The following is a 13,678-nucleotide window of genomic DNA, read 5'->3' on the forward strand; positions in this document are numbered from 1 at the left end:
GGGGAGTTGCTGGAGAATGTCCCAGCTAACCATTGATGGATGCGAACATGTTTACAATGAGTTCCCCCTCTATGTAGAAAGACAAACACATCTTGTGGACGGGATTGGGTAACAGCAGTGCATGGGCCGTGGCGCTTCTCGGTGGGAACGATAACATCTGCTTCTATTTTTAGACAAACATGCAGCGCAACACACATGGTGTCTTGGCACGCGAAATGCATGCCAGTGATATCCTGCAAACACTTCATATTTCAGCTAATTGACACCAAGCACGGACCAAAAATAGATCAGAGGAGTGTGCGTGTCGCGTTAATTCCATCCAGCGGTTGCTTACATGGAATTCAAGCAGGATGGAGGCAGATTTAGAAAAGTTCTCTAATGCGTGGAAGCCTAGTTTGCATGGAATGACATGAATACCAATATTGATTCAAATTAAACTTTTGGTATAAACAAAACTTTGCAAAATGCAATCAAAATATAACACTGGAAGCAAAATAATGAAATTGCGTCAATAAAACATTATGGAAGTGAGAAGAATGTGTTTTAAAAACATGTTTTCAGTTTAAATTCACAATGACCCTGTGACCCTTTGCAAGGGCTTTTTAACAAACCCACAGAGCAGTTTCCCCCTGATTGTGATACACACTTGTGATTCAAGTCCGCCACTATTATTCCCAATTAGAATTCAGAAGGTTTTGATTGGGTACTTACTGTTTAATGAAATCAAGAGATGGCAACAACATGGCTAAAGCGGCGCGATAAAGAGAACAAACATCAAATGTGAATTCATATAACATTTATGTTAAGAATTTACATATGAATGTGGAAGTAGTAGCCACCCAATCGTGCAGTGGCTGTTCCGCCTAACTTTGGTTTCGATTCCCACCTGGTGGAAATGCAATTGGTGGTCTGTCTCTCTGCGTACCCTACAACTGACCGGCGACCAGTCTTAGGTGTAGGCTACCTTTCGCCCAAGGACAGTTGGGTTAGGCTCCAGCAACCCCCGCAATCCTTTTGAGGGTGCATGGTGTGGAAGATGAGTGAATGAATGTTTGTAGTATATTACATATATGCATATTTTAAATGTTCTTGCCTGTTAACACACTTCTAATGCTTCGAATGGAATATGTTTGTAAACCCGGGAGTGACTCATGCTTCCGGACTTGTGTAGAATGTAATTGGACAGTGAGTACTGTCATATACTCAAAGCATATAGTACTCACTCTAATCACGTTGGATTTGATTGGATAACTTTGTCCCGTATTCGGGAAATTACATTGTGACAGTAGCAAGAGGGTGATTAGACGAAACAGCAAAGCAAAAGCACAAAGCACAAAGCAAATCAAAGTAAATGGAATCATCAAATCATTAAGACATAAAAGCAGCAAAAACACAAAATGAGCAAGAATGGACGGAGCTACTGCGGCTGCCGGCTGCCGCTTAAACAGCGCCATTTTGGTTGCGGTAGCTAAAACGGATATAGACTCAAAAAGACGTTGTAAAGTTGGACAAAAACTGGAACCACACGCAGGAAGCCTTCCACCAGATGGGGAACTTCTGCAGACTGTGACCGAGGTAGAGAATATGCAGTCGTTCTTCCAAGCTTACCCACACAGTTCTTCAGTAGTCAGAAGCTGAAGAAAACAGCCGCAGGGAAGAACTCCTCGACTCCGTTGCTGGTAAGCGGCGACAGCGCTTCCATTCTATCCCACGATGGAATGGTTTCTCTGAAGCGTTGCCTCTTCTCCCGGCACTTTTGTCCAGCTCCGAAACTTCGGCGGCACCGAGGTGTTCCTTCTGCTGCGTATTGTTACAGCTTGTCCCATGTGTGTTACAGCGTAGGCATGGCTGACTGGTTCCAAAAAAGAGGTAGCCGAAAGAAGCAAGGCTAATAGAACAAGGAAAGTTGTAAAAACAATAAAGTAACAAGTACAAAGTACAAAGTAAAGTAAAAAGGAATGTATTAAGAAATCTTAAAATGTAATTTAAAAAAAGATAGAAGGACTAAAACATGAAAAACATAAGTGTACAGAGTTACTGGGTTAGGGGGTTAGGCACCATCTTGGATTTTTTTTTACGTACGTAGAGTATTCTGTTTGTATTATCACTCAAGTCTTGTATGTGTTGCACATTCCACACTTGTCGTGAAACCCATAATTCCTTCTATGTTAAGCCCTTGCTGTCAGAATTGGTACAATTTATTTTCTTTTATAGTCTGAGAGATTATGCCAGGCTTAAGTACTAAAACAAGTTAATTAACCAACTAGAAAGCTGTAGAAAAATGTATAGAAATTCCTTTGTAACTGAAACACATCCACTAATATTCAAATGAACGACTATTTTGGCCTGCTGGAAAAAGACCTTATGAATTGGAAAAAGATCATTAGAGGTTTTCTTTTCTCTTGCAAATAAACAATGCTGCTTCAATGTTTGGCTTATCGCGGTTAATGGGGAGCGGGACCCCCCGCAATAGCTGCATTTCCGCGAAGTAGACGTGCCCCTTCAAAAATGCTTAAAGAAACGTATAACACGTGCACAAAAGCACCAACAAGAAAAAACATCATAGACGTCCGGATGGAGGATCTTCTGCAGGTTTTTTGCACGTAAGAAACATCGTTATTGGGAGTTGTGAACATTGTTTTTTTTGGGCGGTGAAGATGTGCCTGTAAATAGCCATGACATCATCAATGTGATTCCTGAACTCTCACCATGTTATTAACCATTTCTTTCGCCTTTTTTTGATGCAATTACTAATTCTCATTGAATATTTTGTTTGCACCTCTTGTAAAATGATGTAATTTATAATTTTAACTTAATATCTTTACATTTTTTATTTATTTTTTTCCTGAAAAAAATCGGCGAAGCTCTGAGTCCGCGATAGCTGAAGTACGAAGTAGCGAGGGAACACTGTATCTATAATTTCACAAAATTCTTAAGAATAAAATTAAGAACACTAGTAGTACCTAATCAGAGTTTGCCTTGTATCCTGAATGTTTATTGGTTGAGAATAGTGGCAGACTTGTAACATGAAATAGTTTGATTGTTGCCAGCCCCACACTCAAACTTGATTGGACGTCTAACCCTGTCCGTGGCAGTTATGTATGATGACACAGTTTTGATGTCTATAACACTCAATGAAGGTGAATGGGCCAAGGGCTACAACAACAACAAAAATACACAAATATAAGATTACCCAAAAAATATGTATATACTTAAATTATATTTACGCTACTGAAAAAAAATCTGCCATGTTAAGCACATGGGTCTCAATGTGTCACCAGCTATTGACCCCTCAGTTAATGAATAGGTGTTGTTTAAATGACTTACTCCATCTGGTGTTAAAACTTAGAAGTGTCATGGATTTATGCTTCTTGTGTGAGCCATATCCAATGATATTGTCATTATTGATAGAAACTAGGGAGTGGGTTAGAGTTGGCCTGCAATGCGTAGATTGGAAACCACTGCTGTATATGATCATTTTTTTTGTGGGAAAAAGCTATGGTCTCCATAGTTGTTGTTTTTAACAAATACAGTGTTCCCTCGCTACTTCGCGGTTCAGCTACCGCGGACTCAGAGCTTCGCGGATTGTTTTTGGGAAAAGAAAAATACAAATATTACATTGAAAAAACATATTTTACAGGTTTTTTTGTTATAATATGAATTTCACTCTCTCTACCCGTATTCTATACGGTGTACTGTATACAGGGGTAAAAAGAAAAAAAATCTTTTTTTTTTGGAATTAAATTCAAATTAAGCATTTTTGAAGGGGAATCCCTACTTCGCGGAAATTTACTTATCGCGGGTGGTCCCGGTCCCCATTAACCGCCATAACCGAGGGAACACTGTAAATAAATCAACAAGTGTACGAAAGAGTGTTGTGGAAATATAGTCAAATAATAAAGGGTCATATGATTTAGCAATACAAGAACGCTTACTCTAATTGGTATTTTATTCATTTATTTTATAAAAGAAAAAATGCCTTACTATACATTATAATTAGTTTTGCAAAAAAAAATAATTCAGTAGACAAAAACCCTCACCAAGTCCATTTTAAGTATAAATATATAACTCTTTATTAATTCACTTTTAATACTCAATATCAGTGTTGGAGAACATTCATTAAAAAAGCGTGTTACACTACATGAATGAAGAAGATTGAAAAATAAACTACTACATTTCTTTTATAGTTGCAGGTTATTAGATACATAAAAAATAAACATTTCATTCCAGAAAAGGTACATGTGGATATTTTGGTCAACTGGAGTTGCACGAGATACATTAAACGAACTTTGTTAATACTGGAGTTACAATACTGTTTGATACGAATAAACAGACTATGAAAAAAACATACATTTGATAAAAGTATCAGTGCATAATCATTTCTTGCAAAATTCCACAATTCACCACTTGTTTGCTGTTGTTGAAGTCGACCTTGAGTCACGATGCCATCTTGGAAAAGGCACTTGAATGCAGCAGCATTAACATCATCACTTCCTACTTGACAGTGTGTTCAATTGCAATAAAAACATTGCGTAATAAGGGGGTGGGGTTACTTCTATGACATCCTAATCGACTTTTCACAAAAGCTCCAATAGGGGAGTATATTGTCCCTTGACAATAGCTGCAAGGATGTAGGATTTGTCAACGGTTGGTTTTGGGACAGAGTTTGCGAAAGGTCAATTGTGATTTTAATCTTCATTTTAAACAAAGACACATACAATTGATCCATGTTGTTTGAAATGTACAACATTTATGGTTAAACTTCCAGTCTTTGGCGACTTAAATTGAGTCATTTGATCTTGTTGGGCACCTTAAACATGACATCTGGAGCAAAGGAGTTTTCCTGCCATTAATGGTGAAATACTTCCAATTCATTCAAACTGGGAGTGTATATTTACAATTAAGATTACTAGTTTTTTTTTAGCAAGTGGTTATAAAAATGAGTCGTTAGAAAATGATTGTTTATCGGTAAAGAAAAAAATAAAAATACAATTCTAGAAAGCTGTATTTGAAATTACTGCATCCATTTGAAAAAAAAATGCCCTTCTTTGCTGAGGGAATTAAAAAATATTTATATTTTTGAAAAGCAAATTGATTTTTGTAAAAAAAAAAGGCAAAGATAATTTGAAGAAAACAGTTTACATAAAAACCTGCTTGCTTGAATTATTATTATTATTATTTTAGCTCAAATCTAGTTCAAATAGATTGGATGTCCCTACCCACCCATATTAGTGACCAAGGTTTTTTTTATTTTTATTTTTTTACTAACAACAAACTCACAGTAATTTTTCTTGACTATGAACTACAAGTACTATGAGTTGAGGAGCTTCATTTACACAAAAGTAGTGATTTTTAGGTGAAATTAATAGTTTAAATTTGTGGAAAAAAGGTGAATTTTCTGTAAGAACAAGTTGAAAATGAGGCTACTTGGTGGTGGAGCCATTTCACAGTAGAAAAGCTGGACAGAAATACCTGAGCCAGTTTTTGCCTGAAAGTCGACGACCGGTCGCTCGCATTCACAGCTTCCCTAAATTAGACGGGCGGTGTAGAATAGCGCACCACGTAGTCGTAATCGGGCGGTGGGCTGTGACGCTCCATGTCAGCGTCCAGCGCCGAGTCGTCCAGGCTCAATTCCAGAGGGGCGACGCTCTTGTCAGGCTGGCTCAGGACCGACTCTTTGCTCTTGGTCTTCACCTTCATGCTAAATATGCCACCCCCCAAAAAAAATGATTAGTTGAATTTAATTAGCTGTGATTTCAGCCACCAAAAACAGTCAGGATCTGAATTAGGAATATCAAACTTTTGTTAGTTTTGGGTTCCATGTGTGGGTTGACTATGGCTGCCTAGATTGAACCACCAATCACCTCGTTGGCTACTATTCACGGTGCTAGACGTCCAATTTCTTTGAAGGGGGAAGGTGGCAACAAATGCTCCCACTCCAAATATATTGCATGTTTAGCGGCCAATCCAGTTGAAGTAGCATGGTTCATAGTTTATTCATTTGCTGCTATACATCCCAATACAAATGGATAGGACATGTACCAGCCTTAACTCATTTCAAATCCGAAATGAAAAGGGCACAAGCGGGCCAAATTAAAGGAAATTAATTTCCTAGATGCCAGTGAACGCAATAAACTTTTTTATTATATATTTAGTTGAAAAAGAATCAAATAAAATTGTTGGATACAAAGATACAAAAAAAGTAGACTATTTTCTTATCCACTCTTGTTTTGAAGTAGAAAAGGAAAATAAAGACAATATATTCATACGTGTATTTTATTTGTATTACTACCTTTTGATTTTTCCTTTGATTCATTTTTAATTTAATTGTTCAACACAAACGACAAACCTGGCTTGGCAATCAAATCATGTGTTCTTTGTTTATACTAATTTGTCTATTTTTATTCAGTTACATTTTGATTTAAAGAAACAAAAAGGGGGAATAAATGTTAGGTTGTCTTTTTTATGATTGGAACAGGAACCAAACTAAATACACAACTGTATTGTCTTTATATTTGAATTTCATTTAAATGTGAGTCTAACCCCTCCATGTATTAAAAGCAAACTAACTGCTTTTACCTATCAAAATTGAAAAACACTTTCTATGTCAGAAAATATGTGCAATTTTCTTGAAAATATTTGACTATTCACATAATTTTGTTTTCCAACACATTATCTTGCTAAAAAAGATTTTTTGTGGAATATTTCTAACACAATATTTTTTTCCCAGGTGGTTTAAACATGACTTGAATAGCCATTGTGGGACCGCCAAGCTAAGAGGTGGTGCATACGTACGCTAGTGCCATAAGGCTCAGAGGTCGTCCGGCCAGCAATTCCAGCCTCTGGAGAGTAGCAATGTTATCGGACGACAGGGCCATTCCGCTGTCGCAGTGTCTGCCCTGTTACACATCCACACATGTTCAATTTGCCATCCTTCTGAAGCTGGAGGACCCAAAAAAGCCGGATTAGCTCACCTGCCGCGCATGTTTGACGCCACCGCCAATGGAAACCTCATCAAAAGTCTTTACACTGGCTGGTCGGATCTTGATGTTCCTAAAGCATACAAACATATTAGTAAATACAGTGGTACCTATGTCCAAAAATGTCAACTCTATACGTTGCACGGTTTGGACAAACGTGGCAAGAAAATCTTAACACAATGATAGGTTCATTAATAACTACCCTTTGTAATTATCAATAACGGCAGGCAGACATCTTATTCAATTATTGACATTTAATTAAATAGATTGGATCACAGATAAGAACCTTAAGGGAGGAGATCTTCCAAAGTATCCTCTCGAACAGTATTTTGCGTACAGCTTTAAGGCATTAAAACAAAAGCAATCACGCCTTCATTTGACCTAACAATCATATAACAATTACATAAAGAAGCCCAAAGTGCATCACGAGTGTTATGGACGTGGCAGAAACAACATCTTTGTTATGGAAATGGAAGATATCCCGAGTCCTTGCCCGATCAACCACCCTCACAGCCCGATACTGGGTGAGATGTAGCGTCAACAATCCTTGGAGAAGAACAAGTGCGAGTGGACTAGGTGGCAGTTTATGACCTCGAGCCGAACAATAGAAAGACTTTTAATGATTTAACATAGAAATGAATTACTACACATATAAGTATAATAGTAACACAGAATAAACCCAACACACACACACACTTACTCAGCCATAAATCACGCTTTATAAGTATTATAGATTATTATCGTGATTTTTCTCATTTCAAGTTGGAGGACAAAAATGTACTAGTTTTGGAATGAGAGCCACTTATCAAGCGCACCAAAGGTAAAAAATGATAAAGAAATCGCATACATGTCACTGCCTGACCAACATACAAATTGAAAAGGTTTCTATGCGTCAACTAGGACCTGGAGCAGGAGTAACTGAGTCAAAGAAACACTTCAAAATATGGAAATGAGCATACTCACAGTGCGCCACCGGCCTTACGTGAGAGATGGTGATTTGTTTTTCTTGGCTTTACATGTAATTCTTTTGTATACTTTATATTTATAAGTTACTTTATATTTATAAATTTTAATAGGTCATTGAGTTCTGTCAATAACATTTGCTTTTCCGTATTGAAATTACCGTTATTGTTTGCCAGATTTTGATTGTTAACGAGCTGACCCGAAACACACAGTTTGTGCATGACTCATCTAAAGGAAAATAAAGGTTAGAATATTATCAAAAACAAGTCGGCAGTTGTTTTGTTATTTCTAGCAGCAACGCTTATTTAGTGTATTAAAACACTTTAGTGTGTGCATGTGCAAGTGTACCTTATGTACTAGTATTGCACTTGGATTGGAGTCTTTTTGATGGTTTAGAATTACCCCAAATTAATCATTAATTAACCATAGTGACCTGTAAATACCCCAAAATCTACAGGAAGTAAACAATGAACAAAAATGTGACGCAGAAATAACCCAAAGACAATCAGAATTTGATTTAAGTGACGTGCAAATGCATCCAAGTAAACAATGAACACTGGGAATGTCTCAAAATCAACTGAAATGAAACTAAATGACCCATAACGTCATAAGAAGTGAGCGTTAAATAGGAAGTGATCCGGAAATACTCTAACTTAAACAGGGAATGACCCTAAATCTAAAGGGAGTGACCACATAATGCCCCAAAAAGTAGCGGGAATAGCAAAATCAAGAAGAGGTGACTTTTAATCACGCTAAAATTAACAAGGAAGTGACACAAAATGAATTCAATGCCAACCATTGACAACGATAGGCATCAAATAATTTACGGTGGGAAGTCAATTTTTTTTGTGCGTCTGCCGTCAATGGCAAGCCAATGAGTTATTTGTCCAATATTCCTTGCCCCATGTGTCTTTCTTACCAGGTGCCAGCTGAGTGCCGCTGCGAAAGGGGGCGGCTGGGCGCCTCTCCTGGTGGTTTAGCGTCGACATCTGTCTCTCTCACTTTGGCCAGTAGGGCGGTGTTAATAGGGATGTAGTGTTTCCCTTCCTAAAGTGACCAAAAAAATATTAACATAGAGATGTCATTTTCAGTTCACATTTGAAATAAGTTTTTCACTAGTAAATGACCCAGCTTTTTGAAGTGAGAGGGTGTCCATCCCACAAACTTCAAATGGAGGGGACATCCATCTCCTTCAACCATTGAGTGTAAAGTGATATGTTTGTTGTATTGTACCTGCTGCACGCTGGCCTGAAGAAGATCGCCCAACTGTTCCACCAGTTCGGTGAAGGTGGGCCGCTGCCGGGCTTCCCCCTGCCAGCACTCCAACATGGTCTGATATCTAAAACACATACTTGTCTTGTTAGGACATCTGTTTGTTTTAGGGTAAAAGTACCCCTAAGAAAAATAAACAGATCTGCAAAGCATGTCAAACTGTTCCGAGCCAGGTCGTAGTTACGGTTTCCATTTGGATGGCCGTTATATCTACAAAAATGTTTCACTAATAAACTGACATCTTCGGTTATTGATAGATTATTTAGAGACATTAAAATTTGCCTTAATCCACTTTTTGAGCCCCTTAAAAGCAAATATTCTCACATAGTTTTTCATTTTTTATAATTTAGTGACAGTCATTCATTTTCCAACCCGCTTATTTTTACAAAGGGTTACTCGAACCAATGCCAGCTAACTATAGGGAGCAAGTGGAATACACCCTTAATTGTTTGTCAGCCAAGTGCAGGGCACAGGAAGACAGACGACCATTCACACTCACACTCTATACATACGGGCAAGTCTTAAATCAGGCATGTCCAAAGTCCGGCCCGCGGGCCAAATAAGGCCCGAGGACAAATTTTGACCGGCCCACGGCCTCTATCATGAAATCAATAATACACGGCCCGCCAGCACTGTTGACCACAGTATAAAATAAATGTGTACAAAAAGCTATTTTTCACTTCACCAGAAGATGGCAGTAGCCCTGTGGCCGCACTCTGGCCGCCGTGACCCTTGCGTCATTGTTTCAGCCCAGCCTATTTCTAACATGTAAACAAAAAAAGGAAAGTTGACCGGGAGGGCCGCCGCATCCAGGAGAAGTGGAAATTTGAGTATTTTTTCACTGAAATACGAAACAACTGTGTCTGCCTAATTTGCCAAGAGACTGTGGCTGTTTTCAAGGAATTCAACATTAAGAGGCACTACCAGACGAAACATGCTAGCTACGACAAGCTAACTGGGAACGAACGCGGTGAAAAAGTGAAGCAACTGGAAGCTGTTTTAACGGCACAGCAAAGCTTTTTCACAAGAGCCCGTGAGTCAAATGAAAATGCCACAAAGGCAAGCTACGAAGTGGCAACGCTAATTGCAAAGCACTGCAAACCTTTCAGTGACGGTGAATTTATTAAAGACTGTGTAATGAAAATGGTTGAGAAAATTTGTCCCGCGAAGAAGCAAGAGTTTGCCAATATTTGCCTGGCTCGTAATACTGTGGCACGGAGAATTGAAGACGTTTCATTAGATATTAAGAGACAGTTAGAGGCAAAAGGAACTGAGTTTGACTTTTTCTCGTTAGCGTGCGATGAAGACCTGGACTACATACTGCAGTCAAGATCCCAGTATCACCCTTCACATTAGTGCAGGCAAGATATTTGTTAAGTCCTCTGAGTTGAATAAATTCTTAAATCTCAGTTCATTATTTTTTTTGTGATGGTCAAAATCACAGTTTGAATATGCAGTGATCATTGTTTTGTTTTCAGCACTGTTCCTACAGTGAGCATATAATAGTGAATAATATGTGATGTTTCACATGAACTTAGATATCCTTGATAGTTTTCTTAATTTTTTGTGGTTTGTGATTTCGGTAAAAACCTAAATGTAAAAAAAAATGTAAAAGTAAAAGTATGCCATTTGTAATTTAAAAAAATCCCAAAAAGTTAATTTGCATTTAATGTTAATGGTTCAAAGAATGTCAGGCTAAAAGTCGGCCCGCACACATTTTCACCTTACCAAATCTGGCCCTCTTTGCAAAAAGTTTGGACACCCCTGTCTTAAATTCATCAAAAACAACTATTAATGGCATTAGGTAAGTATGAAAAAAAATGGGATTACTATTTTATTTCTTGTGATGACATTAAGTCCGCTACTCTTACTGGGTTGGTCGACTAGAGCTGCACCCGTGAGTTAGTCAGTATCTATTATAGCGGATATCCAAGAACCTGTTGGACACCAGTGGCAAGGATTTTCTATACATCATTAAGTTCATTTGAATTTTTGAATGAATGAATTAAATGTGGACTGCCACTTGACACCAGTCATCTACTGTTAGAATATCTCTGCCAGTCGGCCCCGTTCGAGTAGGTGGTCAAGGGTTACACACCCATAAAGGGACAATTCATTCTAGAATACCGTTGACACTCTTTACACGCAGGGCCTCATCATATTAGTTCCACCTCTGGGTTATCTGCAGAGAAATGTGACAGGTTGCTATGCTCGGCATTCCATATGTGACATTTTGGCACAAGGGTGACAGATTCCACCTGTTAAGACATGAATGCCAAAAAGGAGAGTGCAACGCACATCTGCTTTTCATATTAAGTTAGTCTGAAACCATTGCCAATGATAGCGGTTTTGGAGTACAAATAATTGGACTGAAGGTGACTTTGGAAAAGATTTTCACTGTCAGTTTTGTATTGAACTGATCTTTTTGAGTTTATTCAAACATTTTTAGTATTTAATTAAATCATGGAATCAAGCCAAATATGATTAAAAAATAAACTTCAGATCTCACATAAAAGTATTGAAATTGTAAAAAAAAAAAAAAAAAAAATTAAACGTTGTGGATGCCTCAGGTATTAAAGTTTTGGTAACAGCACTACTTCCCTCGTCTGCTTCCCTGTGATTGGGTCCTATTCCCTGTAACGTCGCCCTGACGTCCTTGCCAAAGACGTAACGTATATTTGTTTGGATTAAATTCAAGCCTTAAGGTTTAATGTTATTTTAACATAACGTTGGAGATTGTCTACTGCCCTCCATGGTACTGAAACAATAATTCATCATCCGTACCGCGCACCCTTGCAAGGAGTGTGGGGATTGCTGGAGACTATCCCAGCTGACTTCAGGCGAAAGGCAGACTACACCCTAGACTGGTCGCCAGTCAGCTCTAGTGTAATGTAGACAGACAACCTTTCGCACTCACAATCATACTGCCATCGAATGGGAATCGATCCCACGATTGCCCGCATCGAAATCTGGCGAATAGGCCACTACACTATCAGGTAGCATACTGGAAGACAATACAGAAAAAAGGGTGAGATTGAGATAAAAAAAGTCACATTTCAGACGAGGAGTACTCTGGGGCTCTCATCCGGGTGCCTTCTTTCAACCGGCAGCAAAACTCCTCATCGATTTGGACGCCAGGGTACGGTGACACCCCTAAAACATGACAAAAAATAAAAAAAACTTTACACATTCATTCAATATTGTGCTTTTTTGTCAACCAGTCCAATTTTCAGTCATACCACGAGTATTCATGGTTTTGCATTTTTTTCGGACAAGAATTTCCAAAAATAAATCGTACACTAATTTTTTTTCATCATCTGTTTGAGGACTGAATTTTTGGAGGTTTTATCTTTTGAAATTCTGGCAACCAAATTTTTGACTTTTTTTACAAACATTTTCACGATAGAATTCTTTGTCCAAAAATATTTTCCAGTTGACATTTTTTCATTTTTTTTTACGAATTTACGCCATTTACAGCATTAGATGTTCAAATCATGTTCTATTTTTTTGTAGTGCAGAATAGAAAAACATTTACTGTTTTTCCCAAAGTAAAAAGAGAACAGCAATAACAATCAGAAATTAACCCAAAACTCAACAGAAAATGAAAAAAAGGAATTGTTTTTCATTAAGAGCAAAAAACAAATCAACTCAAATTCCAAATTGACTGTTAGCTTCCTTTCATTGCTTTTCCCCCTGGTTGCACTGCTTCCAGATGTGTGTTTTCATATAGAAGCATTAACCAATCAAATTTCAGCCATTATTTATTGCCAGGGTCAGAAATCTGCCTCAAAACCGCCACAATCAGTTCTGCAGGCTCTGCTGCATTAAACAAGCGTCAATAAGACTGTTGCTTTAACCAATCAGATTTCGAGTTGGCAACACCACAATGCCTTTTTGCAGGCGTAGGGATATGTCATTGCCTTCTCGTAGGCGTAGGGATGCGTCATCACTTTCACGAACTACGATTGGCTAGTGATAGAGTGGACTAGCCAAAGCTACCAAACTGTATCTGATATTGATTTATTGCTTATTTTTATGTGTAGCAGCTGTAGCTGCAGTAGATTTGTATTAGCCATAAAATAGTTTTTGCTTAAGGCTTCACGAGGAAATGCACGGACCGCCACTGTGTTCTTCTAAACCAGGGGTCTCCAACTCCAAACCTCGAAGGGGTCTCATCCAGTCTGTCTTTCATGTGTCCCTCCATGAACACACACACCTGAATCAAATAATCAGGATTGTTCTTAAGCTTGTAGACATCTTCCTGATGAGTTATCATTTGATTCAGGTGTGGTAGAGGATATGGAAAACAGACTGGAATGGGGTCTTTGAGGACCGGAGTTGGAGACCCTTGTTCTATACAAATATTGAGTCCCTCAACGGTTTCATGTTCCGTGTAGACTTCATACAGTTTACACTTGTCAAACATCTCTTGAAAATCTGCACATTTTATCAGAATAAATGGT

At 38.2% G+C, this 13,678-nt stretch overlaps 1 protein-coding gene across 3 annotated transcripts in view; it reads right to left on the reverse strand.

Moving 5' to 3' along the window:
* Nucleotides 1-4,079: 4,079 nt before the first annotated feature.
* The window catches only part of kdrl (kinase insert domain receptor like), a 63,130-nt gene continuing 53,531 nt past the window's right edge, over nucleotides 4,080-13,678 (reverse strand). For all 3 annotated transcript variants that reach the window (XM_077733077.1, XM_077733076.1, XM_077733075.1), the window contains exons 25-30: nucleotides 12,269-12,368; nucleotides 9,177-9,282; nucleotides 8,863-8,990; nucleotides 6,975-7,053; nucleotides 6,796-6,899; nucleotides 4,080-5,701 (exon numbers count right to left, since the gene is read on the reverse strand). In XM_077733077.1, the coding sequence (XP_077589203.1) occupies nucleotides 5,533-5,701; nucleotides 6,796-6,899; nucleotides 6,975-7,053; nucleotides 8,863-8,990; nucleotides 9,177-9,282; nucleotides 12,269-12,368 (686 nt within the window). In that variant the 3' untranslated portion in view covers nucleotides 4,080-5,532. The remainder of the gene's footprint in view (nucleotides 5,702-6,795; nucleotides 6,900-6,974; nucleotides 7,054-8,862; nucleotides 8,991-9,176; nucleotides 9,283-12,268; nucleotides 12,369-13,678) is intronic.

Source organism: Stigmatopora nigra, chromosome 14 (genome assembly GCF_051989575.1).
Source record: "Stigmatopora nigra isolate UIUO_SnigA chromosome 14, RoL_Snig_1.1, whole genome shotgun sequence".
NCBI lineage: Eukaryota > Metazoa > Chordata > Actinopteri > Syngnathiformes > Syngnathidae > Stigmatopora > Stigmatopora nigra.